Here is a 27,841-nt window from a genome sequence, read left to right as displayed (position 1 = left end):
CTTTCTGACGTTAAGTCACAGGGTGTCTTTGGATTCCTTGGGAGCTGTTCTGTTTTTGCTTTTTCCCGAACCCATGCACACACTTTTCAGTATGAATTGCTTCTTTAGGCTGTTAAAAGGTGCGAGCTGTGATTTGACAACAAAAACTAGCTTATCAGGATAGGCGACTTGGCAGTGAAAAAAAATAATAAAAAAAATGCACAAACCCAATAGAGGTAGGGGAGTCGGAGAGATAAAGTAGGACAGATCACACAAACACAATTTTGTACAATCAGTATTTTATATTTTTTTGCATTTTACAATTCATCAACATGCACTGCTTTACCCTAAAAACACACTCAACACCACACTACCAATAAAACAAATCACTTCTCAAAAATCAAATGAATAATGGCAAAATGATTTTTTATAGTATTTACATTTTTTTCCCGTTAAAGTCAGCTCTAAAACACATTTTAAGTTCATTGGTGAAATAAAAGGAAAGTTAATCATTAAAGTGCTCTAGAGCACCAAGCCTCAAACAAAATATAAACTTCAAGCTAAAATATACTGTAGTTTTATGATGCTAGCTCACACCCATTATTCCAGCAGAAACTTATTTATTTTTTTACATTTTTTTTTTAAACATTTTTATTTTATTCAATAGCAAAAAGCAATTAAGAACTGCAATGCTTACCTAAGACTATTCCATCCATCAAATACATGGAAAAATAAAAATAAATTATACTACTTCTGGTTGTAAAATGGGACGTCAAGTGTCCCAAATGAATTTTTGCAGGCTGTAAATTAAACAAAAACTAAAACATTGTAGTTTAGCTGCAATGTCTGTCAGAGAGTAAAAACATTGTTATGGAGCAGCAGCTTTGGTGCGAGTCCTTCACTAATTTTAAGTGCCCCTATTATGGTTTTTTTTTTTTTGGTTTGTCCTCTATCCTTTAGTCTGTAATAGTCCTCACTCCTGATGAACAACTTGAAATGCCTCTTTTACAGTCTAGGCTTTTTTCCATGACTTGTAACAATGTCCACCTTGTAGCTGTAGTCAGTCAACCATCCCCCCCCCCCCCCCCAGTTTCCATTAATCTGACAGTATCTGAACATGTTAGCTTCATGTGTGAAAGAGCACCTTTTCACTTTTCAGTAAAATCTCAGACTAAAATCTTACAGGCGTAATGTGACCACACATGAGTAGCGGTCACTTTTAACGGACAGGCACGCACAGGTTATGACTGTGCACGGCGTTAGTGCATCTTTGTGAGTCACTGAGCTCACAGTCAATGCCCTAAACGGCAATAGCATGAACACAACAACATTTGATCTCAGCCACTCCCTTTCTAAATTGCAATAACAATAAACATTTCTCCATGATGAATTTTTGCTGTGGGAGCGGTACGAGCTCTCTCAGCAGCACCATGCAGCACAAACACAGACTGATGCCAATGAAAGACAGAGCTGAACATTCACAAGTATGGTTACACTTTGCTAAACATCTCCCCAGGAAAGCAACAGTTCTTTTTAGCAGGTTTAATGTGGCTCTTTTGTCATTGTTGTGGAAGAGTATGAAGGAAGCCAGAAGAAAAGAATTCTAAGGGGACCTGAGTGTGAATGACTAACAGCCTGATGAAGCAAGCAATGTGTGCACTGTGATGTCACCTACAAGTGAGCAAACCCTGGATAATCCTCCTTTCTGAAACGTAGCCCGACCAAAATGTACAACAGTGGTTTACCTCATTTAACTAATAAGTGGAAGATCTCAGTTTCAATTCTGAGAGGAGACACAAATCTCTTTGCGGTCGCTTCAGGAACGGCACCCGGTGTAAAAATCTGTCAAATCAAACATGTGGAACGACCCGCTGTGGTGACACCTTGTGAATGAGTGAGTAACTTTATCACCTAATTTTGTATTCAACATGACCCAAAATAAACAACTGACACTGTGAGCTCGTCAGGAAAGTCCTAGAAAGTTGATTATCTTCATTCATCCAAGTGACTTTCTCAGTCCTGGATGAGGGATGAGACATTTTTCCCACAGAAAAAAATGCTACCTCCAGATGAACACATTCAACCTTCTGGGATTTCTTTAACTGGGTGATTGAGGAAAGTGTTTTCACTGGTCAAATCCAAGGGCTCTTTTCCATTAGACTTCTATAGGACCATATGTTTTTGCAGCCACAGGTATCGCCCCCTGGTGGCTATTTAAAACAAATAGTTTTAGCTCTTTTCCTCATAAAGACAACATTTATCTACTTTCATTGTATCCTTAATGACGAGGTCTGATACCTCAGTACATATCAATAAAGACGTGGTTTGACGAACATTACAATAGTTTGCGGGTTTCTCCGAGGGTAGCTGAATAGGTAGAGACCAACCTCACTACCGTCTATTGCTCACCCAGTCATCTTGTTCTATAAGCAGGCATGAAATATGATAGGAACCACTCGGCTCCGACAAGAGCATCAAGGGTTACTTCTAGTAGGCTTTAAAGGGGTAAAGAGATAAAACACTTCCACACTGGCTTCACTCTTTAGAGCTAAAAAGTTGCATCATTCTCTTATACTGTCTATGGTTTAGTGTTAGCATGGTGTATGTTACGATCACGCTTGTTTCTTTAACTCTCCATGATCACATGTACTGCATTAATGGAGCCAAATTCCCAGAGACTGTGCTTTTCTGGACAGAAAGGAGCTAAAAGCAGAGCCTTACAGACAGACGGTGCTGCAATAATGGACAGAATGGGGTAAAACATGTAAACCTAATCTAGCAGACCCCCCAAAATAAAATGATAATATGGGCACTTTAAGACTCAACTTTGATTGTCATGATAAAAACAGAAGTTTATATCCTCAGAAAAGAAAAGAAACAAACAAACCTGCAACTGTTTTCAATTTTAAACACATCTGAATCCCAAATAATCAATTAGGAAGACTTTTAAAAAAGCAGAATGTGGACTATTTTACTTAATGAGAAAACGCCCGACATCCTGCTGTATCAGATTAGTCACACTGTGTGCAGTGTCTGTTATCTTGGCAACTTAGAATCACAGTTTAACAGCCCTATATAGACCAGCGCGGCTTACATATTGTTGAAATCAAAGTATTTGTTGAATAGTTTGGCATCTGAAAAGGCAAAATGCAGGGAATGCATTTATTTTTGTAAACGTTATGAGCTGTCAGGTGAACACATTCAAGCTCGCTGCCTATGCTTGCTTTTAAATGAAATGCACTGATAAAAACAATCAAATTGGATCAACCACGCTCAGTCTCTCTTCACACCCAAGCAGTTTGCCTCTGAAATGAATGAGCGCTGCAGCCGCCCCACTTTGCTTCTTTTCAAACCCACGCTTACGGGAGGGGAGCTTCATTTATTTGGTGCACCACTTTCCTTCTTCCCGGCTCTGGCTTCTGTCTTCTTGCCCTGTGCAGATGTTGTCGCTGCTGCTTTCTGGGCTTTGTCTTTGGGTGTGGTCTGTGCAGCGGCAGAGGCTGAGGCAGACTCAGCTGAAGTGCTGGAGGATTTGGAGGCCTGCGCGGGCTTTGAGGTAGTGTTGGAAGGATGTCTCCGACGCCTCCCTTCATCCCCAGCCGAGGACGAGGTACGCCTCCTCCTGCTGCCATCGTCTCCTATCGGGGGCTGCAGAGAGTCATCACAGGAAAACAAAGCGTAACTACGCGTGGGACAATAGATCACTCACGAGAATTGTTCATTTTTGCTGAGACCAGATGATACAGTTCTATGACTGCAGGCGCAGACTGAGCAGCTCCGAGTCTGTTAGTGTTTCAGTATGAAATAATGATGTTAGAATAATTTTATATGAGGATATGCTAGCTTCTCTTTTCGTTAATAATTAATTTAGCCCAATAAAACTTGCAGGTAAAGAGCACTCTAGTGTGGAGATAACATGAAGCATCCTTTCAAACTTGTAGCCAGCAGACACTCACCACCACCCTGAAGTCCTCCAAGTTCTTGAACTGCGAGAGGTGTTCCTGCAGCTTCGGATCAATAGGCTGGTTCTTTATCTTTGAATATTTCAAAAAGGCCCAGAACTTCTCTAGTCCATACAGCTGACCTGGAAAGGGAAATGCAAGGAAGAGCAGTTTCATTCAGTGTTGAATTCTAGGTAAAATTCAAATGCCTAAATGTAGGGGACATTTTTCTAGTCAACTTGTATCAAAAGAAGAAAAACAAAGGAGGGCCTAGCAAAAAAAAAGTTTGGGAACCACTGGATTAACTGCTTTTCCATTCCAATTTTGTACCTCCTAATGTGCATGGTCATTGTCATAGCAATGCGTCCGAGTGTCCTGTGACATAATTAAATGCAACGTAAGTGCTACAATAAAAGTGGACGTCGAGGCAAGGATGTATCTGTATATATACTCTGTGTCTGTGGCTTTTCATCAGAACCACGCTGGAAAAATGGCGGTTTTGAGTTTCATGAACGAGGCGCTCTCATGATGCCACTGACCAGCCAATTGGTTACATGCAGTCCTCCTGCTTGGATCGCTTGGCTGAGCAGGTACTAATCCAAACTAGCCGATTTAAACAGCTCAGATCTACTTTGATCTGAAAGCCAGCTCTTTTAATTTAGTCTGCTAATACCGGATACTTGCATTTTCATAAAATTAATATAACAAATACTATTAGTGGTTAGGTAAGAGGGAATACACGCCACATGTACTGTAGCAGAATGTTTTATAAAGATTGGTTGAGTCTAAACAAAAACAACCACAGTTTGTTTGCTTCACTGAGTCAGTGTTGAAATGGACTGAGAGAACTACATTAACGCCCTCTTCTCTTTACACACTTCCACATTAAACTGAGAGGGTCAAGTGAACCAAAGCTAAGTCACATGTTGGCCTTCTTTAGCATTTTTATATTTAATTATATGTAAATACTGAATATATTAATAGAATGTTTAGAATTTTGGTGTTTTTATGAAGCATTTATTAACCCGCTGGGGGTTTACCGCGGGAAGAACGGCAAAAACGGCGTTTTCTACGGACAGCGCTAGCAAACGCTCTCTACTTGCGAGTGAAAAAAGAAAAAGAAAAAACACCCCTTCCCTATTGGTGTTGAAGTTTATAATGTCAGCCAATCAAAAAAATGATATAGCAACATGTGGCACTTGGTTGTTTAGGGAGAAGGGGAGAAGAGTTAGTGTGTTGTGTAGTTATTGTTTTGTATTGTGTGTCAGTTATACTGCTGAATGTCACATTTGCTCCAAAAAAGCCACTAAAGGCAAATTCTAGTGTAAACGCTGTTCCCACATAGAAAACTGGACTGATGCACCTCCTGCTGACAGACCTGCAGGGTTTAGGCCTGTGGTGTTCTCCTCTGTCTTATGCTTAACAAAAACTATTTTTTGGACTGGCACAAATAATTTGTGTGTCTTCTTATTTGTTGTAGAACACCTGATTGTTCTGTAAATAGTTTTAAATGGTTATATAAAAAACGCCTGAGGCCTTGGCTGCATTTTTAGGTAAATAGTACCATATAACTTTGTTGTTTGCAAAACTTGTGCATAATTTTTTAGAAATGTACAATTTCTATTTGCATTTCAAGTTATGAAAATGATTCGTTAAACATGTTTGTGGGTTTTACAGTAAAAAATAACTTTTTTCTACTCGGATTTTGAATTTTTTGTCTGAATTTAGATCAATTGTGCTAATATAGTATGCCAAAATGAAAACATAACTTCCCACACTCGTACACTCGATCACTGAATATGGGATTTATTCAGAAGAATCTGCTACATTAGTGAAAGCAGCAGCTGACATTTGGGAGAGCCTGTTTACATTTCATGTTTATTACCTTTCTCAAAGTCTCTGAGGGTCTCTTCTTGAAAGTCTTTGAACAGATCTAATCTGAATCTCTTCTCCAAACCGTAGCTGTAGTATCTGAACAGACACTCCAATCCATACCTGCAGGGACACAACAAACACTTCCTTTCACTCTGAGTTACATGCAAACAAATATCACCGAGCTTCAAACCTTGCTTATAGACGTTAGTGTGTGCACATAATGATGCACTGTGAGAAAATGGCTGGGTGAAAATGCAGCGCTGACAGCGAAGCAGTTGCATCTCCAACATTTCACAACAATGGATTCCATTCTCTCGTGGATTATTTACAGCTGTAATGAAGCTGTCAGAGGAACCAGACAGACAAGTATACTGGTTTCTGGTTCAGACAGGGTGAGCTCCAGCAGGAAGAGACATTGAGGCTGCTACACTCTTACACTACAGGCACTTTCACTTCAACAGGCAGGGCTGTGCTACCCACGTCTTTAAACAAGAATTTAGGTTTGACTGAGAAGCCCTTTAGAGTCACAACAGAAGCAGTGTTCACCTTTAACCTCATGCTATCGAACAATGACACTGCTTAAACCTGCAGGCGCTCCAATTCTTGAATAACATCAATAAGTCTTTCAATCTGTGGAAGTGGCTTGTTATTCCAGAGTCACTATCACCACTATGTGAGACACAAACACAAAAAACACTTCAGGGCGTTTTTTAGGGTGTGGTTGTAATTGTGGATAAGTGACACAAACAAAGCAGTCTGTGTTTGCTGTTTGCTTCATTAATGAATGACATTTACTTCTTATCCCTAGGGCACAGACGCAGAGCTCAGGATTTAAATGTCCGCCTCACCTGTAGTTGTCTTTGGCATCTTCTACAGCATACTGTTTGAACTCCTCATACATCTTCCTGTTGAAGTTGTCCCTGAGGAAGAAGGACCAGAACCTGAACAGAGTGTTCATCTCCTGAGATTGCCCGATCCCCAACCGTTTTCGCTCTGAAGGGAAAAATTCAAGAACAGGAAACAGAGAAGGTGACCATTTCATCTTGTTTTCGGTACTTCTTTCTCAAAGCTTGGAGTACGTGATGGTGTACTAGAGCTGAGGAGTACTTAGAAGCAGTATTTGTGGAGGTTTTTAGAGGTCTCTGTACCATTAAGGCACCGTCGGCGGTACTTGTGGTATCCCTGTTGAGTGAAGCCATTGTCCCTCAGCAGCTCATGGGATGGATGCCAAAATTTGGGCAATGACTGAGGGGTACAGCCGTAACTTCCTGATAGCGGGGCTCCTTCTGATGGAGAGGCATTGGAGCTGCTGTGCAAGGATGGAGGAAAAAAAAAAGATGTTTGAGAGGCAACGGGGAAACATTTAGTTGCCAGTTTATTAGATAAACCTTACAAAAACAAATCTAGACTAACAAAACAAAAAGCAGGATTTTTGTCTCATTTCTGTTTGAAGTGATAATGAGCCAATGACAACAAAACCCCCAAAACAAAGTGTGGAATTAGGCTCGAACGTTCCCCACCAAAAGTTGATTTTTAAAAAAAACTTTGTGTAAATCACATTAGCACCAACTTCTTTTCATAAAAAGGATTATACGTCAAGCAGAACAACTGCTTGACATATAATGGAGAATGACTGGCAGGGCGAAATGAGGAAGCGCTCCTTGTGGGTTCTACTTTTTGCTCGTCACCTGTGAGACACCATCAATGCAGCCATAAAAAAGAAAATGTCACTGACATGGCAGCTCATCCGGCTCATGAAACACTTCTCTATTTAGTCAACAAACGTGACTTTGACCTGGAGACCCATCAGGTGGCGATTGTAAATGGTAAATTGACTGATTCTTATATAGCGCTTTTCTACTCTCCCGGAGTACTCAAAGCGCTCTATACAACATGCCACATTCACCTATTCACACCCACTCATACAAGCACTTCTAAACACAAGTGCAAACTAAACTACATTCATACTCCGAAGAACGCATCGGAGGGCACCCTGGGGTTAGTATCTTGCCCAAGGATATTTGGCATGCAGACTGGGGAAGCCAAGGATCGAACCACCGACCTTCCGATCAGTAGCTGATCTGCTCTACCACCTGAGCCACAGCCACCCCACGTTTGACTCAACTCTGACCGTAGGAGGAGCAGCAATCCTTGTATTGGGATGCTAACTGGTCCGTCGGCCAAATGTGCAAAAAACCAAATTACACTCAAATGAAAAAGTCAGACCTGATGGACGCAGAGCGCGGTCGGTGTTCGCGAGAGTCCATCACCCAGCCTATGTGAGCCTCCTGGGGAGGGTTCGAACTGTGGCTCGTCTTCTTCTTCCTGGGCGTCTGGAACAAACACCAGGACAGGACACTGGTTAAATGAGGCACAGGGCGGCTGTGCTGCCTGACATTTTTAGTTTACTTTGTATGTTTCATGGTTTTATTTTAGTTTAAGGAGTGAGGAATGATATATTTATTCAGTATTTACATATTTGATCTTTTAAACCAATGTGATACCACAAATAGAAAACCGGCAGCCACTGTTTGTATTTGTAGGAGTGGCCACACTCTTACTGTTATGCACATGTGAAAAAAAGAGTTAGGACAAACAAACAAACAAACAAACAAACAAACAAACAAACAAGGGAAAGGAAAAGTTTCACCAGCAGGCCTGCTGACAGACATCAATCCATCTGTTGATCTGTAGTCTGGCAGATAAAGAGGAGCTTTGCTACTCCTTGTATGTAAGGACACCGAGAGCTTACCTGTCCATCGATGGTGCCGGTCTCCTTCATCACAGGGTAGAAACGTGGTGTCTTGCTGGGGTCCTGGCGTCCGGGGGTGCGAGGGGTTCTGGGGGTCCGGGGTTGGTGAGCTCTGGGCGACTGTGGGACCGTTGTGGGCACAGAACGAGCCAACTCTGCTCCACTGTCTGCTGAGAAGCCCATCATTGCCCCAAAAAGTTATTAATTTATATTTACTGTCAGGTAATTATCTGAATATCTACCATCTTTATGTCTACAATGCACAAAAAAAGCCCATAATACAAACAAAATCACATCCTACACTAGCACCGCAGTGTGAGAGGGGTGTGGTTTAAACTGCAGAAGGTAGCACACAGGATGCTCGCTCATATGAAACCTGCTTCACCACAACTCTACAAACCCCACCTGGCATGGGAAGAGATGGGACTTCCTGGTTTGGGTCAACGGGCGCTTTGGGGGTGAGAGTGTCGAACTCATCTTTACTGATGACGTTCAGCTTCTTGAAGTTCTCCACTTCCTGCTGGGGAGCAGAAATGTGACAAAAGGGGGGGGAAAAGGAAAAAAAGAAGAGTTAGATGACCACTGATCATCACCATTTGCACTCCTTTAACACGGCCTTGAGATCATCTTTTATCCAAGCAGAAAAACAACAATAAATGCTGCACTTTGAACCGAACACAGATAAAACAAATGATCCTGTTGATAAGGTAACAAAAAGAGATGAGCTGGAGGCTGATATTTTTTAAGCTCTTAAACAAAGTAATATAATTACTGATCCAACACGAAGCAATTCACTGCAGCCCTGAAAACAATCTTCTTATTTAGTTGATTTCCTAGTGACAAATCTCAATTTTAAGTCAAATTAATCAATAAAAGGATTTCTGCACTTCCCCTCAGATACTACATTTGGCCGTTACAGGCTGTTTAAACTGATAACACTTCACTATGGTGGTAAAAAACACTCACACGCCAGCAGCTGCAGCCATGCAGGCCTGTGTGACACACAGCACATGTGTCGCAGACTTTGTACTTTACACGTCAGCACCAGACAGAGGGGGAAGAAAAATATGCAGGTGGCCTTGGTGCATGTGTGCTCAGGCAAAACATTTCCCACATGCTTTATTTATTGACCAACCCTTGAGCCCATGAATGAGCTGACCCCGTTGAAAACGTCTTCACAGAGCAGCTTGAATAAAGATTCTTATAGTTGATTCTGCTTTTGTGGTTGGCTTCATTTGTCATTTTGGTCACCGTTATACCAGCAAGCTTTCATTTCTGCTCTGATTTTACAGCCCCAGTTTGTTGACAGATGCAGGATTAAATGATTCTTGCTGAGTGTAACAGATATGTTTTTGTCTTTGTGAGTTGTGGACGGCTCTGACGCTGCCAGTGATGAGGTGGCAGTGTGTGAGAGTTCTTGATGTTTAACCTGCTGCTCTAACTGTTTGGTATTAAAGGTCAACTAATGACTCCTACTTTCTCCTTTCAGTTCCCCTTTGTAGACCTTCTGACCCAACACTTCTCCACAGCCTGTGCATCAACTCCTCATCGTGCTCTTTTTGTCCTGTTACTAATACTACAGAGACTTTTCTCCACTAATAGACATGTTGACATCAGTTTTTCTTGTAAGTGATTACAGAAAAGTCAATGATAATTTAATGCTCATTTAATTCAAATTTTACATACGCATGCACGCAAATCATAGACCCACTTTCTAACATGCATCTCAAATTTATTTGGAACAGCTGACCTGATAAAATAAGCCTTTCAAACCCCCCTTACGCTCTAGGAAAGTGGCCGTGTCTCTTAATAGGCAAAACATGCTATCAAGAAATGTATCAGTTCACCAAAATAATATTAACAAGCCTACTTCTTGCAAATTACAAACTAAATTACTTTGGCCAGCATGCATTTTATATGGATTTAAGAAAACAATCGCACTTCTAAGCTATTAATTAAGATTTTTTAATGTGTTTCCACGTTAAACATCTTCAAATGATTTAAGTCTGCTTCTGTTTTTTCTTCCACTACGAGAACACCCTTCATATGCTGGTAAAAAACAAGCAGACATTTCTGTTCTGTTCTGAATCCATAAAAGTCTCTTTTCACCTATTGATCCACTTCCATGTAACTGAAGGTTACATCATCTATGCTGATGAATGGGACCAAAGTGTTTTAAACTGATGATGTGATTTATGGTGACCTGCTACTGACGTTTGGCCATCAACATTATACGATGCTGTAGTGTTGTAAAACCTGAATATACACTGGTGCTGTGCTATAGTTCTGTTCTAATGTAAGGCTTGCATAATGCTGTGTGACCTATAGTCAGAGTTTGTACATGCACTGTATCCACAGAAGAGGCAGCTTTCAAAAGGAGGTCGCTGAGCTCTGGAAGCAACTGTAGTCTGGAGGCTTGTATAGTGGACAGTAAATGGTGCATTTATTTTTGTCCCTCCTCTGCACGGTGTGAGGTTTAACAGCTCTGTCACAATGTCTTCATGTCAAAGTGGCATGAGTGCCAGTAGTGCTTACGCTTTAAAGGAAACCTACAGTTGAAAGCAACCAAGGGCTACCCCAATGCTCCGCAGCATCATTCAATCATATACCGTCTATATATCCACTCTAGTATGTGCAATTGTGTTTCCTGCTGTATAAGAAAGAAATGTAAGACAATGCAACTTCACAATGATCATCACTGAAGAGGTGGTGCAGACAGTAATGGTTATGAGATATGAGCCCTAATGCAACCATAGCAGAGTGCTTTGGTTACAATACAAACATACACAGACTCATTTTTCAGCCCAGCCTTATGAAAGAATTTAGACAGTTTTTAACTCTAAGTGATGCTGCAGTGTTGTTTGACCTGAAGCATACGGAGTTTAGGACCCAGATTACTCCCAGATTTAAGAGCATCTTAGTCCGACAAATATGACAATAACAACGGCCGCTTGCATGTTCTGCAAAAGAAATGTGCTTTGTCGTGTATCTGACGGACAAACACCAAACCAGTTCCACATCACTGAAGTTGCACCATTTTTACAAACAAATTCTGGTTCATCTGTTTCACTCAACAATCGGCCATGTGCGTATGAAAACAAAGGCACTGCGCATGCGCGTTTTACTCCCATTCTATCGCGATATTTCATTTTCCTATCGTTGCCTAACATTATACCGGTATTACCGTGAACGGTATAATATGGCCCAGCCCTAATACGTAGTATAGCCTGATCTGTATTAACTTCTCAAAGACCCTCCTATTCCACAGAGCCGGGTGGGCGCACTTAGATAGCCTTCAATAATGCATAAATATGTCGAATTCCAAGCCATCAAACATTGTGACAGCGATGGTGACTGAATAACTGGATGGGATGGTGATGGCTTGATGCACACCAGGTTTTCTTACCCTTTAAAATTTGTAAATATTACAATTAAAGTTCTTATTTAATTAATTCTCAGTTTTGGTAACAACCTCATTACAAAGTCCAATTAGACCTTTTGGACTCGAGTGTTAAGTCTAAATAATTTCAGACTATAAAGTTTAAATGTGATCACCATATAAAGCCCACTACACCAGAGAAATTCAGAAGAATTCATCCATGCAACACCAAAACAAGCTTAGCACAAATCCTGGAATGATAATGAGACAGCTAACTTAGCATGATCCAGAGTATTGCCTAATAACTGCAAAGCAGTTTCAACGTCTAAAATCAAGTTAGAGTCAATGTTTCCATGGATGTTACGTTAGAACTGACATATGCAAACACATACGAAACTTGAGCAATATTCTGTGAATAGCAGCGAGATGCAAAGGCTGGTTTGTTCAGGCATGATTTGCTACGCTGTGTGCTGTACGTGCATGTCTGTACTGGGTGTTTCTTTTCTAGTGTCAGTGCAGTTTTTTTTTTTAACCGCTCTCTGGCAGACCTGCTCCAACACGCTACATGATGACTGTAAGACTTTTTTATTAGCTGTCAGTTCCAAGCAGAAAATGCTGCGTACTGATCTAAAAATGCAGGTCGTCTGTATGTCCAGCAGGTAAAAATAATTTTCCCTATATTTGATCCATACATCATCTTCTAGAAGATAATGACTTTATTTTGATTTTTTTTAAAAAAAGGGAGTTTGAGTATTTGGTGTGGTATTTCAGTCATCTATAAACTTTTAAAATAGATAAAATATACAGCGTTCACTGATGCTATACGAGTGTATTACAGTCTAGCCTTTAAGACTTTAAAATCCACCATTAACGTAACGCGTACAGTATGATTTTCACGTTCGTCTTACCTTGATGCACTCGATTGGCTCCTCCCCCTTCCACAGGTCCTGTTCGTAGTAGTACAGCCCGTCGTTGATGGCTTTGGCCAGGTCGGCGGTAATTTTAGCTCGGGACTCATGGTTACCTGTCCGATCCCCACCGGGATGCTTACGGATGTAGGGTGGAGTCTGGGTGACGATGAGGATCTTGTTCACATCCTGGTCATCCAGCTCATAGTCCGAGTCGTCCTCATCTAAACAGTCTGTGAACTTGTTCTTCCTGGCCGCCATCTGCTCCATTTCCTCATCGAACATGAAGTCCAGCTCCTCCTGGTCGGGCTCTGCCTGTGGAGGAGGCTGCTGGCTGGGAGGAGGCGTTTTACTATCCCCCTAGACAACACAGGGAATACACAGCCATTAACAAAGGAACAGACAAGACCTGCTGGAAACGAGGTGTAAACACATAATAAATGTGATTAAGCCATCCAATTATATTAGGCAAACAAACAGTCCAGAGTTATACTGATCCATCATTAATACAATGTTTCTTACACGCATTTCTATTATTAATGTTATATTAAATAACAGAAATACATCTGTGAATAATCCAATTCAGTTCATCAGCATCACCCACTGCACACTCCAAAAACAACCACAAGGTTCATCGCCACCGTCTCTCTAAAGCATAAAATCAGAATTATAACTTTGTGAAGGACTTAGCTGTAACACGGTATAACTAATCCCCTATCGAGTTCATTTGTGAAGTAAAGAAACAGACATGCAATATTTAAGTAAAAAAAAGAAGCACATGGAAGAAATGGCAGAGGACAAGCTTGGATGAGTGAGTGCTGGAGGAAATACTCAACTGCAGAGGAAAGGCAGTGAGGCTGGAGCGATGTGGAGAGAGAAGAGCCGGCAATGCACACTTCATCACTGACATACTGCCAGGAAAAAGATGGAGGAGATGGGCGAAAGGTGTTGACAGTAAACACAGAGGAAAGGAGAAGACAAGCATTATGACGTAGTAACAAATGAGAGACAATGGAAGGGATGAAAGATGGAAAATATGTTTGAAAACTTTTAATTTAATGAAACCTGGTGAAGGAGTGAAGCATGCGTGTGCCCTTCTAGTTCTGATTGTTATGGCCATAATTTCTACCAGTTACCATAATAACATACTCAAAATTAAAGCAACCCTAGGCATGAGGGGAGTGGCCCGTTTCACCTTTTTGCACTCACTACCTTTGCTTTTGCAGAGGGCTGCCTATGACGTTTCTCAACCTGGATCCAGGCGTCAGGGTCGGGCTTGGGAGCGAGGGCATCTTTGGAGTCATCTGTGGCCGGTAGAGATTCCTGGCTGGAGGAGCCAGGGTCAGGGGAGTCCTGAGGCTGCACGGGATCAGGAGTCGCCGCTGCCTTCACAGGTGATGAAGCTGAAAACCCTGACACGTAACACAGACACTCAGTCAACCTTGTACAGAGTAAAAAAACAAAAAGCTCAAAGCAACATAAAACTGTGCGTTTAATCTCAATACCAACAACTCAACAATACCTGATATTAGAGAAACTGAACTGTTTTTGATGACTAATGGCAGCTTTGTCAGCTTGTTTACAAAGTGTCCATCAAAACCTGTTTTTATGACTTCCAGACAGCGTCATCTTAATTATTAAATTTTAAAAAAAGAAATCATAAATATGGATGTTTAATTTAGCATGGAAAAATAAAAATAAAAATAATTAGACTGAATTAATCATTCAAGCATAAAGATGATGCTTTTTTACAGCGTCAATAAATCTCATGATTTCAAAGCCAGTCTGTCTACTGTCTCTCTATCCACTGTGATTTTGTGCTTCTGCAGCCATTGCTCCCAAATATGTAGGCTCATTTAGTAAAATGTTCCAGCAATGTCATGTTTGTGGTGCCTTCCAGCTGCGTTTAATCCACATTTGCTGCTCAACTGAATATTTGGGGCAGTAGGTTGGTGAAAACCGAGTCAAAATAAACTGTGTGTTCATAGTTCACCCAGTGTCAAAGGGGCCGCTTAGCGGTGCTCTTTAAATAGAACTTAATTTTTGTATAGCAAAGGGACACGACACCCCAAAGTGCTAACATTCTATATATATGGGGTTTTGGATACACACTATGCATCTACATCATGAGATTTGCTGAGAGGATATCATTAGGATACTGACCGGAGTTTGTGGCATTGAGGGTCTGTCGAGGAACAAACTCAGGACAGTTAATGAGCTGGGAGAAGTCGGTGCGAGGGGAACCAACGGTGGTAGGGGTGGGAATCGGCCAACGCTCAGGGTCTGTTTTACAGCGGATCCTTTCATCAACCAGCTCCACCTCTGTGCTGCTCTTCAGAGCCTTCAAAATGCGAGATAGATACCAGAGCCAAGCATTAAAGTCAAGGCATGTAGTTAAGAATATAAGAACTTTTAGTTTAGCATTGATAAAAAATAAATAATTACACACACACTTATTTTTAAAACATTTCATTTGTCATGAAAAGTAGCACTCCATGACTTCTCAAAGTCCTTCACTGCTACCATCTCTACAAATGTCAAACTTAGCACGATTAGAAGTTAAAAACTAACCGACAAAAAAAACACTGATGTGACAAGAAACAAGCTTTACAGCCTGAGCACACGCAGCATTTACACTGGTGATGTGATGCTACCTCAATGATGAGGCTGACGTCAGTGGTGAGGGCCTGCACTCTGTGGAAGCTGGCGATGAGGGAGATGGGGAGGAAACCCTGCGTGTCCATTTTTCTCCTCAGGAAGAAGTCTCGCTCCAGATTGTGGAGGCTAAAGTAGTACTCACTGAAAAGGAAGGACAACATAATACATTTAATCACCAGCACAAACAAAACAAAGTTGTTTAACAGTCCATAAAGGAGATCCGTAAAGGAGCAGATTACCCATTTTGAAGTATTATAGTGAAGCTGGCAAATTTGTGCCTGTGTCCCTGAGGCTCCATTGATTTCAGGAATCAGGAACTATTCCCAAATAATTTACAATACTCTGTGTTACAGAAACATTTCAGTCTAGTATTGAGGTAGAAACCTGTAAGTCACCAATACAAAGAAGTATAAAAAATATATATTAAGAAATCATATTTTCTTTTATAATCCTTACCAAAAAAAAGACATAGTCTGACTTTAGCACCATATCTAGACTGGAAGAGCTCCCTGCTGACTGCCTGTCACACTATTTGAAATCACCATGGCACACTTTAGTGCCCACCCTGCGGGCGGCAAGCAGCCAGAGTAACGTCGGCTGAGTGAGCAGCCTGAATAACGCTGAGTGAGATGAGAAAGGAGAAGACAAGAGTGGCCTCTCTATCCTCCCTCACCCCTTCTTCCTCCCCTTCTCACCCTCTAACAGTTTTTTCCCCAGTCACTCCTGGGTATAATTCATCTCCTGTCCCCTTCAAATCACTCAGACTATATTTAGCATTTCACCTCACCCTCCAGTCTGAACAGCAATGAGGCCCAAAAGTGTCAGGCAGACAAGCAGTGGACACTGCCCCCTGCAGGCCACCCTGAACCCAGATCACTGCCTATCATACATGTACTGAGACATCCTCACCCCTCTTCTATAGACGTTTCTATCTCATCTCTTTCAGACGTTATTTTTGATCACACTGGTATGAAAAATGCACTACAGAAATAAAGACAGACCTTAATGAATTTATGGTCTTAAACTGAGTGACTTTTAAAAGGATACTCGAGGAAATGTTTTGAGGAAATAAGAGAACAACAAAAATCCGAAAACACTTCACTTACTATGTTACACAAGGGAAGGAAGAACAGGAAATTTAGCTTTAACGGTGCCTAAATGTCATTACTGACTATGAAAATGTGATTATTCATAAAAAGAGAGACAAACTGAAAAGGAAAATGTATCTGTATGGAATATTTTCTTCAATCATCTGGATGCGTTTCACTGGAACAGCAGCAGACAGAAGTTTAGCATCATCTCAGCAGCAGATCATCACTTTCGTCCCATCGTCCACAGTTCATTCTCGTTAAACCTCCTGTCATATTGTTTTCTTCCGTTTAGGTGTTTGCACTGGTTTTCTTTTTGGCTTTTCCGTTTCGTTCAGCACATTCCTTTCAGTTCTGCCACAAACACTGCCTCGTATTTCTGTCCATTTTTTTTGTTGTTGTGCAATTTTCTGCGTTTTCCGTCCTGATGCTTTGGATTTCACTATGATCTATCCATGCGTGTTCCTCATGTAACCTACCCATTTTGTTTGTAGCTGTTCCAAATTTTAGAGGCGGCAAACATCTTTTGCCACACTCCATGTTGCATTCCCATCTTGAAGCAATACTATTAGTTCAACTAACATGTCTCAGGTTGGGGTGCTAAAATTGGCGAATGGATTGCGCTGCATATTTGGACCTGCTCTGGTATTTGTTTGAGAAATGCAAACTACAAAATGACCTGATTTTTACAACCTTCTACTTAATCCAGAAAAAAATATGTCATTGCTTAAAATAACCAATTTTTTTTTTAAATTTGAAGTATGCTTCATGAAGCTGGAACATCGAGCTATTAATAGTAAAAAGTAATAAGAGCCTCCATAAGATAGGACAATATTTTTTCCAGGTATTAAATTCTTACATTTGCCGTTTGATGTATTCCTTAAGAAGCTTTTCATCCACCGTGTACATCTGGAATTTGTTGCCATCATTGTAGTAGTAAACCATGTTGGTGCCAAACTCTGCAGGGGCCTGAGCAGAACCATCAGATGACTGAGAGTCTCCAAAGTTGAGCGGGTATTCATATCGTCCTAAAAACAAAAGAACAGAAGGAACAAATAATGGCATATGAAGGAGAGAGAACACTTCAAAAAGCTGGATTTTCTTGTCTTTGACAGAAATTGCATTGCTGATGATTCTGCTTCCAATTTATGTGTGGCAATGAATGAAAAACACTAGTCTGCACCTCGCCCACGACCTCTTCCGCGTCCACGTCCCTTCCCTCTTCCTCGTATTCCTCCACGAACACTCCCACCGTCGCTCCGAATGCTTGCAGCATCGTCGCCATAGTCCCGCGGCTCTCTTCGCCAACCTATGAACAGGAAAACATACACTCATGATCAAAGCCTACAACTTCTTCCATGTACCGCTGAAGGGCATTATTAAACTTTTAGATTTAAAACTACTAAGAAGTTGAGTTGAACAAGAAACTCAATGTAAGTAAACTGCTTTTTTATTTAAATAGTACTCGTCTTTAAGTAAATTTAAAGGATTGTAATCAATATTTTGTAACTGTCTAAAGCTTCAATATAAAAACAAGTTGTAAATAAACCCTAATAACAGCCAGATCATCTAAACTAGAAGGACTACTGTCAGCACAGATGATAAAAACATAAAAATGTCCACCAACATCCAGTTAGCTCAACAGCTTTATGACAAGCAGCAGCAGCCTGTTCTCGTTGCAGAGATCTGAAACCTTTTAATATTTGTTTTTATTTGCAGAAAAAATTACAAACATTTGGTTTTGTTGGCAATTTGTATGAGAATAAATGTCAAAGAAGCTTTAAATCATCCATCTGATGCAAGATATTCGCCAAATTAAAAAAAAAAAAGTCATGCTTTCATTGAGCCATGCAGTAGGAAAAAAGCCATGTGGACACTAAAGACAGATGGCAGCTTGCTGAGCAAATGTTAAAAAGATACCAGAGAAATAAAAAGCAAAGCCAGCCCAGCGAAGTGAGGAAGAAAGAAAAAGACTGAAGACGTGAACAGTAAACAGTGAGCTCGAGGCCACTTACTCCTGGTGCTATCATGCGCCCTGTTATTATGGAGCGTTTGATTAGGCGACGTGAGGTCAGACGAGTCATCGATGGGCTCTGTGTCTGAGCGTGCTGGGCCCCTGCCGGGCGTCTTGGCATCATCATCCCGGGACACTTCCTCCAGCGGCAGAGAAACCCACTTACGTTTGTTACCTAACGATGATTGCACACCGAAAACAAAGCTTGTAGAGTTTTGGTCCAAAAGGGGGGGAATAAAAAAGATCAAATCCAGAAATAAAGCTGCATGGTGACTAAAACTGCAGCGTAAACCTTTCATCATAGCAATGAATGACTACTTAATCATATTCCAGGTTTGTTTAGCAAATAAAGGACTTAAAAGTCTTTATTCTCATGTACCCATAGCTTCTAGGGTTTTTGTACTAATGCTCTGTATTCAGGTTTTGTAGCCACATAACTGCAAACCATGTGACATTAACTTGTTTGCCATTTTGGATGTGAGACGCTGTAGCTTCAGTATCTAATGCCTCAGTCACACAGGCCTAGAGACTAGTCGGTGTCCAGTTGTGACGTTGTGGCTGTAATGTCAATTCTCCAAGTACGTGTGGTTGCAAAACCCCCCCCAAAAAACCAGGCAGGCATAGCCCATCCACACAGACCGTCACACTGACTGCCTGATAATGACATTTAGGTTACTGGGACTCAAGGAAACTGTAGCGGACGCGCAGACGCAGAAAGTATGATCCCCACCTGCCAATTACTTTCTAACTGTGGAACACAAAAGTGCAACACAAACCGGGAACAGAGAGCGTTTGCCTTCAGAGTTTAAGTTGCGCCTCAGTGCTTCAACCAACAGGGTTCAAAAGGCACAGCTTCTACGAGGTTTTCTGTTTCTGATTTGCGTTGCACTTTTTCAAATTTTACTACTGATGGGTTGGCGAGTTTTTACAGACCAGCATGCAAACTATGGACTACTGATCAAAGTAATCAGAGTTAGGTTTTGGGTGTTATTAGGGTGTTAACCGATTTCACCTAGTGACTGCCAGGAAACTCCAAGGACCACTCACCATTGGATCGGAGAATCCACATTATTCCCTTGTGACCGGTGGTTATCAATCATCCAATATGATGAACAACTCTTGCAGATTATGTGCATGCAAGAAAAGGTTAGGATTTTAGAGAAATTTCAACTATAGCTGTTCATGGAGTAGGTATTTGGTCTCTAGGCCTGTGTGACTGGTGCTTTAGCAAATCGATTTCACAACAATGGCAACTGCCATCAATCTCCAGCAAGCTCTAGTCAACTGGATGGGGGGAAACTGTTTCCCTTGCAACTGGTGGTTGCCACACAGTCACTGGTTTGTCTCTAGGTCAGAGATTTTGTTGCTTCATTTAGCAGCTTTTTGCATCTCTATAGAACATTTGTGTCAATTACTTCTACATAGTCTTGTAAAGTTCTTATTAACAATGTGATTCAGGCATTTTGTTTAATGTTCACTCCTACACTACACTTCAAATTTTAAATTATTAAAGTTTGGCAGCTGATTTAAACGCTATATTAGGTCAAAACATAGTTTAAAAATGTCTTTTCTTTTATTTAGAAACAAAACTTTTCGCTTCTAGTTTAGACATCGAGGAGTTAATGAAGGTGCTTATCTCTGAATGGCTTCCACAAAGATTGGTGCCTGTGATGTTTACAATGTAGGAGTGGATCATTGGAAGAGAAACACGTAAGATAATCACAGCAGAGCATGCACCAGTCTTCACCAGCCAGCAATTACAGAGTTAATACAGTTACAGACATGCTAAAAAATACAAATCATCACAGTCGAGTGAAAAATATGCATCTCCAAATTTGGAACTCAAGAAACATCTGTATGAAAAAAAACCACATTCTGGAGATGAATAACTTCACAAGACGGTGATGAAATGTGTGTGAATCAGAATCAATCAGGATTGTAGCCGCTGTCATTAGCCTTATCCAAACCATTTAAGAGAGAGAGAAAGAGAGAGAGACAAAGCTTCATCTCATCAACGACTTGCTCTCCCATACCTCCTCTCTTCCTCAGGTTGGCACTCTTGGCGTCCTGTCCTGCTTTTGACTCTTCATCTTTGGTCAGCTCTCCCATCGGCTCCACCTGAGCCTCCTGGTTCTCTTTGCTCTCACCTCCATCATGGCTGCTCTCAGATTTTCTCTCCGGTCGCTCTCTTTTCTTCTCCTTATCTCTGCGCAAAGACGGAGGCTTCTTTCCATTGTTGTTGAGGACATTTTGTTGTTGCTAAAATTTTAAAGGGGGGAAAATACCAGCTGTTAGTCACACCTTTATAGAACAATTTCAATTTTGCGGGCTTTTACTAATATGTTTCCTGCTCTGTGGACTTGAATTCTTTGCACAAGTAAGAAAATATACAATGCATTCTTTTAGATGCAGATCAAGTTTAATCTTGGGGCTTAAAAAAACTACACTGGCAGAAACAAGCACCTCATTTCCAACACTGTGACAATGACAACATTTTTAATAACTTAAATATTCTTCGTGATGAAAAACACATCAGGTGCTTCTCCAGTTAATCAAACTTTACATTTGAAGATTTTTAAATGTTTCCTGATATTTTTAACTTTTCTGAATTCATCAGATCTTGAACTATACTGAAGATTAAGTGCTGGAGAATCAGCAGAGATTGAGGAAAAGGAAAAATCTAGAGTCCCTTTAGTTAGTTATATTTTCACCGCTGTCGCCTGTACCTTACAAAACCTGAAGTAGTTGTTAGAAGAACCTGAGGTGAGTTTAAAAATTTTCACAGTCAACTGAAGACCTGTTTCAGCTTTATCGGGTTCTGAATAATCCCCCCCATCACACATCTGACCATGTGAGATCAAAACCAGAATACCTTTTTACATTTTATAAGACAGCCCCTTTTTAAAAACCTGCACCAACCCTCTGCAAAGCTACACCCTGAACACTTCAGAATGCTTCTAGCGCTCCACCTAGTGAGCAGAAATTAGAAAAATAAATCCATCTTTGACGCAGCTAGTAGAAGCACCAGAAAACAAGCTCTCATTGCTTGTAAAAGAAGTTGCATTCACACATATCATACCTCTTTGGCCAGTTCTCCAGGCGTAGGCCAGTTAGTGATGTCACTGAAGTCACTTGACTGTGAAAGAGGAAGAAAGACTGTCAGGTTTCAAAGGATGATATAATGATCAGGAATCTTTTCATTTGCTTTTTGGGTGAGCAGGTAGCACTGAAGTGCCCAACATAGAGAAAAAGGAGGTCAGTGCTCTGTGTGTGCGGGGAAAACTGCAAACAACCGTGATAAACACAGTGAGTCAATTTCCACTGCTGAAAATTCCATAAATTTGGGGAAACTGATATGGGATCAAGGTTAGGCAGACAAAGGGTACACACTCCAGAAGTGATGAGTATGGTGGGCAGAAAAAATAAACACAAACTCAAATGCTGATTTCTCTAACCATATCCATTCTACGATATGAAGCGCATCAAACAGAAAGTCAACTAACTTTATCCTAAAGGGATTCAGGCTTTTAAACAACCCCTGCTCTAATGCATGAGTACTGACCGAAAAAGCTTCTGTTCCAGTTCATCCCAAATTATTGTTTTTCAGACACGATACGACAAAAGGAGTAGCAGTCATTAGAGGTAACAGATCATAAGCAGAGCAAAAACAAAACACAGAACTCTATTCATATGTAAAGAGTGGTGAACACAGAAACCGAGCGTGCGAGAAATACTATTTAAAGTTATGAAACTACTTGTTACATTTTTCTAAACACATATGAAGGGACCAGGCTTGGTGATTTGATGTATTTAACATCAGTTTGCTTATTATGTGCATGACTACCAGACAACATTCAGTAACTGTGTAGTAATGATAATATGGGGTCCTGTAGAACTGTGACTATGACCCTGATGAGGAAAGGTCTGCAGGTTGCATTATAATTCCCCAGGTTACATAAAAGCCCACAATATGTGGCAAAAGCATGACTAGATAAGATAGTATGTCACACTTTAAGCACATAAACTGGGTATTAAAAACACAGTGTATCAATCCTCAGTGGAATTAAAGATCCACTGGGCGGATGCACTACTAAACGCTTCCCCTGCTTAACAATCATAATATGTATTTTTTTGGTCAATAAACATGACCATTTTATATATGATATTATCTTCATATAATCTAAATCCCTTCTAAATGTGAACTTCAAGTAACTGCAGTGGAAAAACTGGTTGGAAAAGCAAACAAAAACCACAGGTCAGCAGCTTAAACCGGCTAACAGTCAGGCTATCAGCAGATGGTTATTTCCCATTCTAAATGTCAGTACCTACGAAAATCCACAGGCAACGCAATGTGAACATGTGATCATTTTATAGTGGTTTATTTGCCAGGAAGAAAAGACTACAAGCAAAAACATCACTCTTTATATTAGCCGAGACATTCAACAACACTTTGTGGTTACTTTGCTGTGGAAATAATTAGTAAGATGTGAGCAACTATGGACATTAAAGAAAAGGATAGAAACGTAAAAAAAAGGATTACCTTGCTGATTTTTCTCGTTCTGGGCTTGGTGGCGCGGACGACTTTCGGAGCATTTTGCTGATCTGCGGATACACAATCAATAACCGAGAGTGAGGTCATTATGTTTGAGAGACAGGACAGGACTAGATCCAAAGGGGTTCAGTCCTTTTCAACTCTCTGAATTTAAGAAGAGCTTTGAGGAAGTTTCCGATTGAGAAAGGTTGCTCAACACTGCAGTTAAAAAGTCAAGTTATCTACTCTTGCATGCGCTGCTCTGCTGTGTTTGAACACCATCGGATATTTCTGTCAGTACAGAAAGAATAAATGTGCTCCCCCCAACGGACTAAGTGACACGACTTGTTGAGGGTGTTTTGTGCACAGGCAGCACCAGCGGTATGTGGCTGCGTCTCTGCAGGCTGCTGTGTCCTGGGAGTGGCCCACTGCAGCCTGACAGCTCCTATCAGCTCGACAGTGGATGGTCAGATTGATAAGAGAAACAGGGACGAGGCTTCCATATGAATGGGTGTATGCCTGAATGAGCCTTCAGACATCCACCCACGAGACTGGTTGTACAGTGACGCTGTAAAACGATGCCTGTGGTCTTGCAAGAGTCGTGCGCTTAAAATATAGCTCCCTCCTGGTTGCTCTGCGCTCTGACACACATTCACAACTCAAATTTAGCTGAACGGTCTGAACTCAAGAAAGCTGTATTTCAGAGTCGACTGTCACGAGTACGATAAAATAAATGCAATCACTCAGTGACCAATCAGCAGCCTCATGAGTCAATCAAATGAACTGTTGATACTGAAATGATCAACTGATTGTATGTTATAGATAGAAAGGTAATGCATTCAGTTGTGATATCTGATTAACAGAAGCAGAGCTAGAAAACAGATTACAGACAGACTTGTGTTTAATTTTACTCCTCATTGCCGGCCATGAACCCTACATCCTACATATCCCACAACGCCTTGATGGCTTCTTTCAACTAAACTTTTCCTACCTTCTAAACCTCCAAATATCTTAAGCTTTACTACCCCCACCCACACCCATTTTTAATACAAGCTTTCAGCATCAAAGTTGATGTGTTCAGGTTAATTTATTACTAACACTAAGAGGAATCAGTTAAACCTTATGTGTACCATCACTGGCCTGCTACTTCAATATTGTTATTCGTCGACTAAATGTCTTTTAGCTGTAGCTTTAAATGCACAAAAAGATCACTCTCTTATAAAGCTTAAACTCTTCTGTGCATTTTTAGGGTGTTATTTGATTCTGTATTTTGCCTGAGTATGGGTTTTCTTTCTTCTCATTGTTTTTGTGTGCCCTGTACTGTGTACAGTTATGTGTACTTGTTATGGTTGCCACATTACATGAGTAAATTAAATAATAAATACGAAACAGATTTTAAGAAATGATCAGCAATCAGGCAAAAGCATTCATGACACAAAAAATGACCCATTTGTGTCACTTTGAAATGAATAGGAATGAAGGAATGTTTAGATTTTTTTAATCAATTGAGAAATTAAATGTAGCTCCATTTGCAAACCTCACTTTTTTTATCTATTATTTTTTAATATCAAAAATACTTGAAGCTTATCAATGTTTTCCAGACTTGGCTCAAGTGACTTATTAAGTCAATTTCTTTTTTACTAAAACAATACCAGTGATACTGGTATCACTCATAATTGTTCGATTCTTTCAAAAATAAATACAATCATTAGATTACAACCCTGTCCCGTTTTATCTTATCACCTGTTCAGCCACTTTATTCTGATACTTTTACTAGTGACACTGAGGAGCTGGCTGGCCGGTGGGAGGAACTGCAGACAGCCAGGCCATTGGACATGCAAAACGTGCTGTACAGCAGCAGGAACAGTTAGCCAGGCTGTCTTGGCGCTTACTTACTTATTTGTTTGTTTTTACAGTGTCAAGCATGTATGCGCGACATTAAGAATGATTACGTCCCACATTCAGGTTTTCGTGTGCTTTCACTTCACAGACACCAGCTCTGACCCTCGATCAAGAGGGAGAAAGCAGCACGAGAGTTAGCTGGTGGTGGCTAAAAGAAGTAGCAGTTGTCAGCAATCAACACGTGGTGCTACGGAGCAATCCGAGCACAGAGGGGGATGGGGCAGTATGCTCCCATCAACATCTCTCGACCGCTCTGACATTTAAGTTATGCACTCCATTCAACTCTAAACGAGCCTAAATGAGATATGTCAGGGATGTGCAGCAAAGATTAATGTTGATTTCTCTGCAGTGAAGCTGCTAAAATGCTGCAAAGCAAAAAACGTGTTTAATAGCTGCGGCTGCAGAGGGAGCTGTGTGGCCAGCTGTTACCATATTGCAATGTTGAATCTGTCTTAATACATGATTTTTTTCAAATCCGTCTCACCTTTGTCTTGAGAGCTAGAGTTGGTGCTGCTGACCGGCACTCTGCCCGTGGTCCTTTTAGTCCACGGGTTGACTTTCGGCGGAGGCGCTTCAACAACTTTCTTCTTCACCGTCTCAACAGCCGAGTCAGCGTTACTACTTTGGTCGTTTTCTTTGCTTTCCTTTTCTATATCCGCTGGGCTCTTGGGAGCCCCGGAGTCGTGGCTGTCCGCTAGTTGTTTTTCTAAGACTTTCTGCCCCTGATCTTGTCCTTTGTCCAAGTGAGCACCCTGGGACGTGTTTTGGTTCTTCTCCACCACTCCGCTCGGGCTGGCCGCTGTCAAACCCGAGTCAACCTGAGCACACTCAACCTCTGTGGACATCCTGCTAGTTTCCTAACAGCGCACAGTGTTAAATCCAGTGTGAATTGTTAGTCCTTGCTCTCTTATCCCCAAGAAAAGTCGTGAAAAGCTCAAGGGGTGACCACATCCACAAGTTGAAGTAAACAACTTCTGGGCTGGACCTCGCTAGCCAGCTAGCCAAGTAGCTCTTGGAGCTAAGTCCTAGCTAGCTAGCGACCATGCAGAAGTCAGCGAGCCCGAACTAAACGTTGTTGTTTTTCACTCTAATTGACTGTTTCGTATGAACAAATAATTACCTCTGAGTTTGTAGTTTGTCACCATGTAAACCACTCACACTCAATTCTGTCTACAACGAGTTTCTGTAACTTTTTCTTTAGAACAAAACTACTACAGCGACCTCCTCTCTGGTTCCAACTCCACGCTACCAGCCAGGAGCTCGTGGAGCTACGCTGTAAACAGTGACTCTGGTGCCCCCAGCGGCTACGTACTGGTAATGCAGCATTTTTTTTTATCATTAATTTATGTCACTTTAAAAACGATATAATATGGAATAAATGTGAAATGTTGTTGGTTTGATCTATTAAATCAAACCATCAAGGGCAACTATGTCACAAAATAGCAGTGATGGATTTAGTTGGGTTTTTTTTCAGTGAAAACAATCTATACTTGACACCCTTGTTCAAATATTTATCAAAAAGAACATGAAGGTAAAATGAAAGTAGGTATTATATCTTTAGGAAAACTATAATTTCTTTCTTTCTCTCACCGGCATTCCCGTACTTTACTGTTCTGACATAAACTGTATAGCAGGTTTTGTTCAATCTCTTTATTTTGAGTGATTTGGTGTCTTTATTTTTTGCCAATCATTTTACAACAACTCATAAATTTTTAATTATTGGATCATTTCTGTAGCTCGGTGGGCATTAAACTTCCTGTCCATGTTCCAACTTGTATGAAATGTGCTTCATAAATAAAGTTTGGGTGATTGTTTTCTATTGATCAGGTGACTGTGGAGGCCATTTGATTACAGTAAACTCATTGTCATGATCAAGAAACCCCTTTGAAATCATCTGAGCTTTGTGATATGGCATATTAACATGCTGGAAGCAGGCATCAGAAGATGAGACACTGTGGTCATAAAGGGACGGAAATGCTCAGCAGCAAAACTTGGGCTGTGGCACTTAAGCAATGTCCAGTTGGTATTAAGGAGCTCAAAAATGCACACACCACCATATCACCATCAGTCAGAACCACTGCTGCAGGATGAAATGCTGTAAATGCCTAATTTCTGAGCCTACCATGTGAATATTGCAGCAGAAGTCAAAACTTGTTCTTGTGTGACAGGAGTGGTTTCCGGTGTGGTCTTCTGCTGCTGTAGGCCATCTGCTAAAACTAAATTAATAAGTTAGAAACCAACTGAACTGCTAACACGGATCTTGGTGGATTGAAAGTGAGCAAAAGTTAAGGCCTTGCGTTCACATTTCCTGATTTTTGCATACTCATCACCTGGAAAGAGGAAAAAGACGATGCAGGAGGAGCTGTAACACAGGACGTATGAATGCACTCTCTTCAGAAGCGTTTTCACCTTCAGTGTATGAACGAAGTCTAGCACACAGATGTTGTTTCAATTATGTAGCATGACCAATCTGTCTGCCCTTCACTGTTTCTGTGTGCATTAATAAAAAGTGTCATGTCTTTTCTAATTGCACTGTGCTGTGAATTGAATTGAAAGTTGCCCAGAAAATATAACACCCTATTAACATTGCTACATCATAAAATGCAGATGTAGTTGGGCTAATAAAATAAAAAACAACGACAATAAGTTATAATGCAGTTGAGCCAAAGATCATATTTACCTGAAATTGCTTTAAAATGAAGCGTTGAAGAGAGGTGCTCTTATTTTGTCAAAGGCCTGCTGACTCCACCCCTCTCTCCTCTGCCTGCATCACTGGTGGGAAGTACAAAGGGGGTTAAGGATAGGAGTCAAGGA

At 40.9% G+C, this 27,841-nt stretch overlaps 1 protein-coding gene across 11 annotated transcripts; it reads right to left on the bottom strand.

The window, feature by feature from the left end:
* Positions 1 to 261: 261 nt before the first annotated feature.
* larp1b (La ribonucleoprotein 1B) lies at positions 262 to 26,301 on the bottom strand. Of its 11 annotated transcripts, none has more exons than XM_080871352.1 (20): positions 25,512 to 26,301; positions 23,135 to 23,196; positions 21,674 to 21,730; positions 20,628 to 20,853; positions 18,596 to 18,769; positions 17,764 to 17,889; positions 17,440 to 17,608; positions 15,489 to 15,633; positions 14,998 to 15,175; positions 14,047 to 14,237; positions 13,671 to 13,745; positions 12,835 to 13,194; positions 8,953 to 9,064; positions 8,548 to 8,717; positions 8,022 to 8,128; positions 6,944 to 7,104; positions 6,644 to 6,788; positions 5,806 to 5,915; positions 3,936 to 4,063; positions 262 to 3,627 (listed from the first exon to the last, which is right to left on the bottom strand). In XM_080871352.1, exons 1-20 carry the CDS (start codon positions 25,870 to 25,872, stop codon positions 3,355 to 3,357), a joined length of 3,330 nt encoding a protein of 1,109 aa, XP_080727478.1. In that variant the 5' UTR covers positions 25,873 to 26,301; the 3' UTR covers positions 262 to 3,354. The 11 variants fall into 11 exon arrangements, with proteins under 11 accessions (XP_080727478.1, XP_080727481.1, XP_080727480.1 ...); XM_080871355.1 differs by having other exon boundaries at positions 6,944 to 7,101; positions 8,953 to 9,067; positions 14,047 to 14,246; positions 25,512 to 26,300; XM_080871354.1 differs by having other exon boundaries at positions 14,047 to 14,246; positions 25,512 to 26,300.
* Between the last annotated feature and the right edge of the window lie 1,540 nt (positions 26,302 to 27,841).

Source organism: Rhamphochromis sp. 'chilingali' (assembly GCF_963969265.1).
Source record: "Rhamphochromis sp. 'chilingali' genome assembly, chromosome: 21".
In the NCBI taxonomy this organism is placed as follows: domain Eukaryota; kingdom Metazoa; phylum Chordata; class Actinopteri; order Cichliformes; family Cichlidae; genus Rhamphochromis; species Rhamphochromis sp. 'chilingali'.
This window is presented reverse-complemented; position numbering and strand designations above follow the sequence as displayed.

Bases quoted from the DNA above. Each gene is read 5' to 3' on its own strand.
- larp1b (XM_080871350.1), bottom strand. From the start codon at position 25,872: ATGTCCACAGAGGTTGAGTGTGCTCAGGTTGACTCGGGTTTGACAGCG. The intron at 13,195-13,670 runs GTTGAGTATTTC...TGTGTTGTCTAG, and splicing joins CTCACTGCCTTTCCTCTGCA to GGGGATAGTAAAACGCCTCC. The intron at 4,064-5,805 runs GTAATAAACATG...TTCCCTTTCCAG, and splicing joins CCTCAGAGACTTTGAGAAAG to GTCAGCTGTATGGACTAGAG.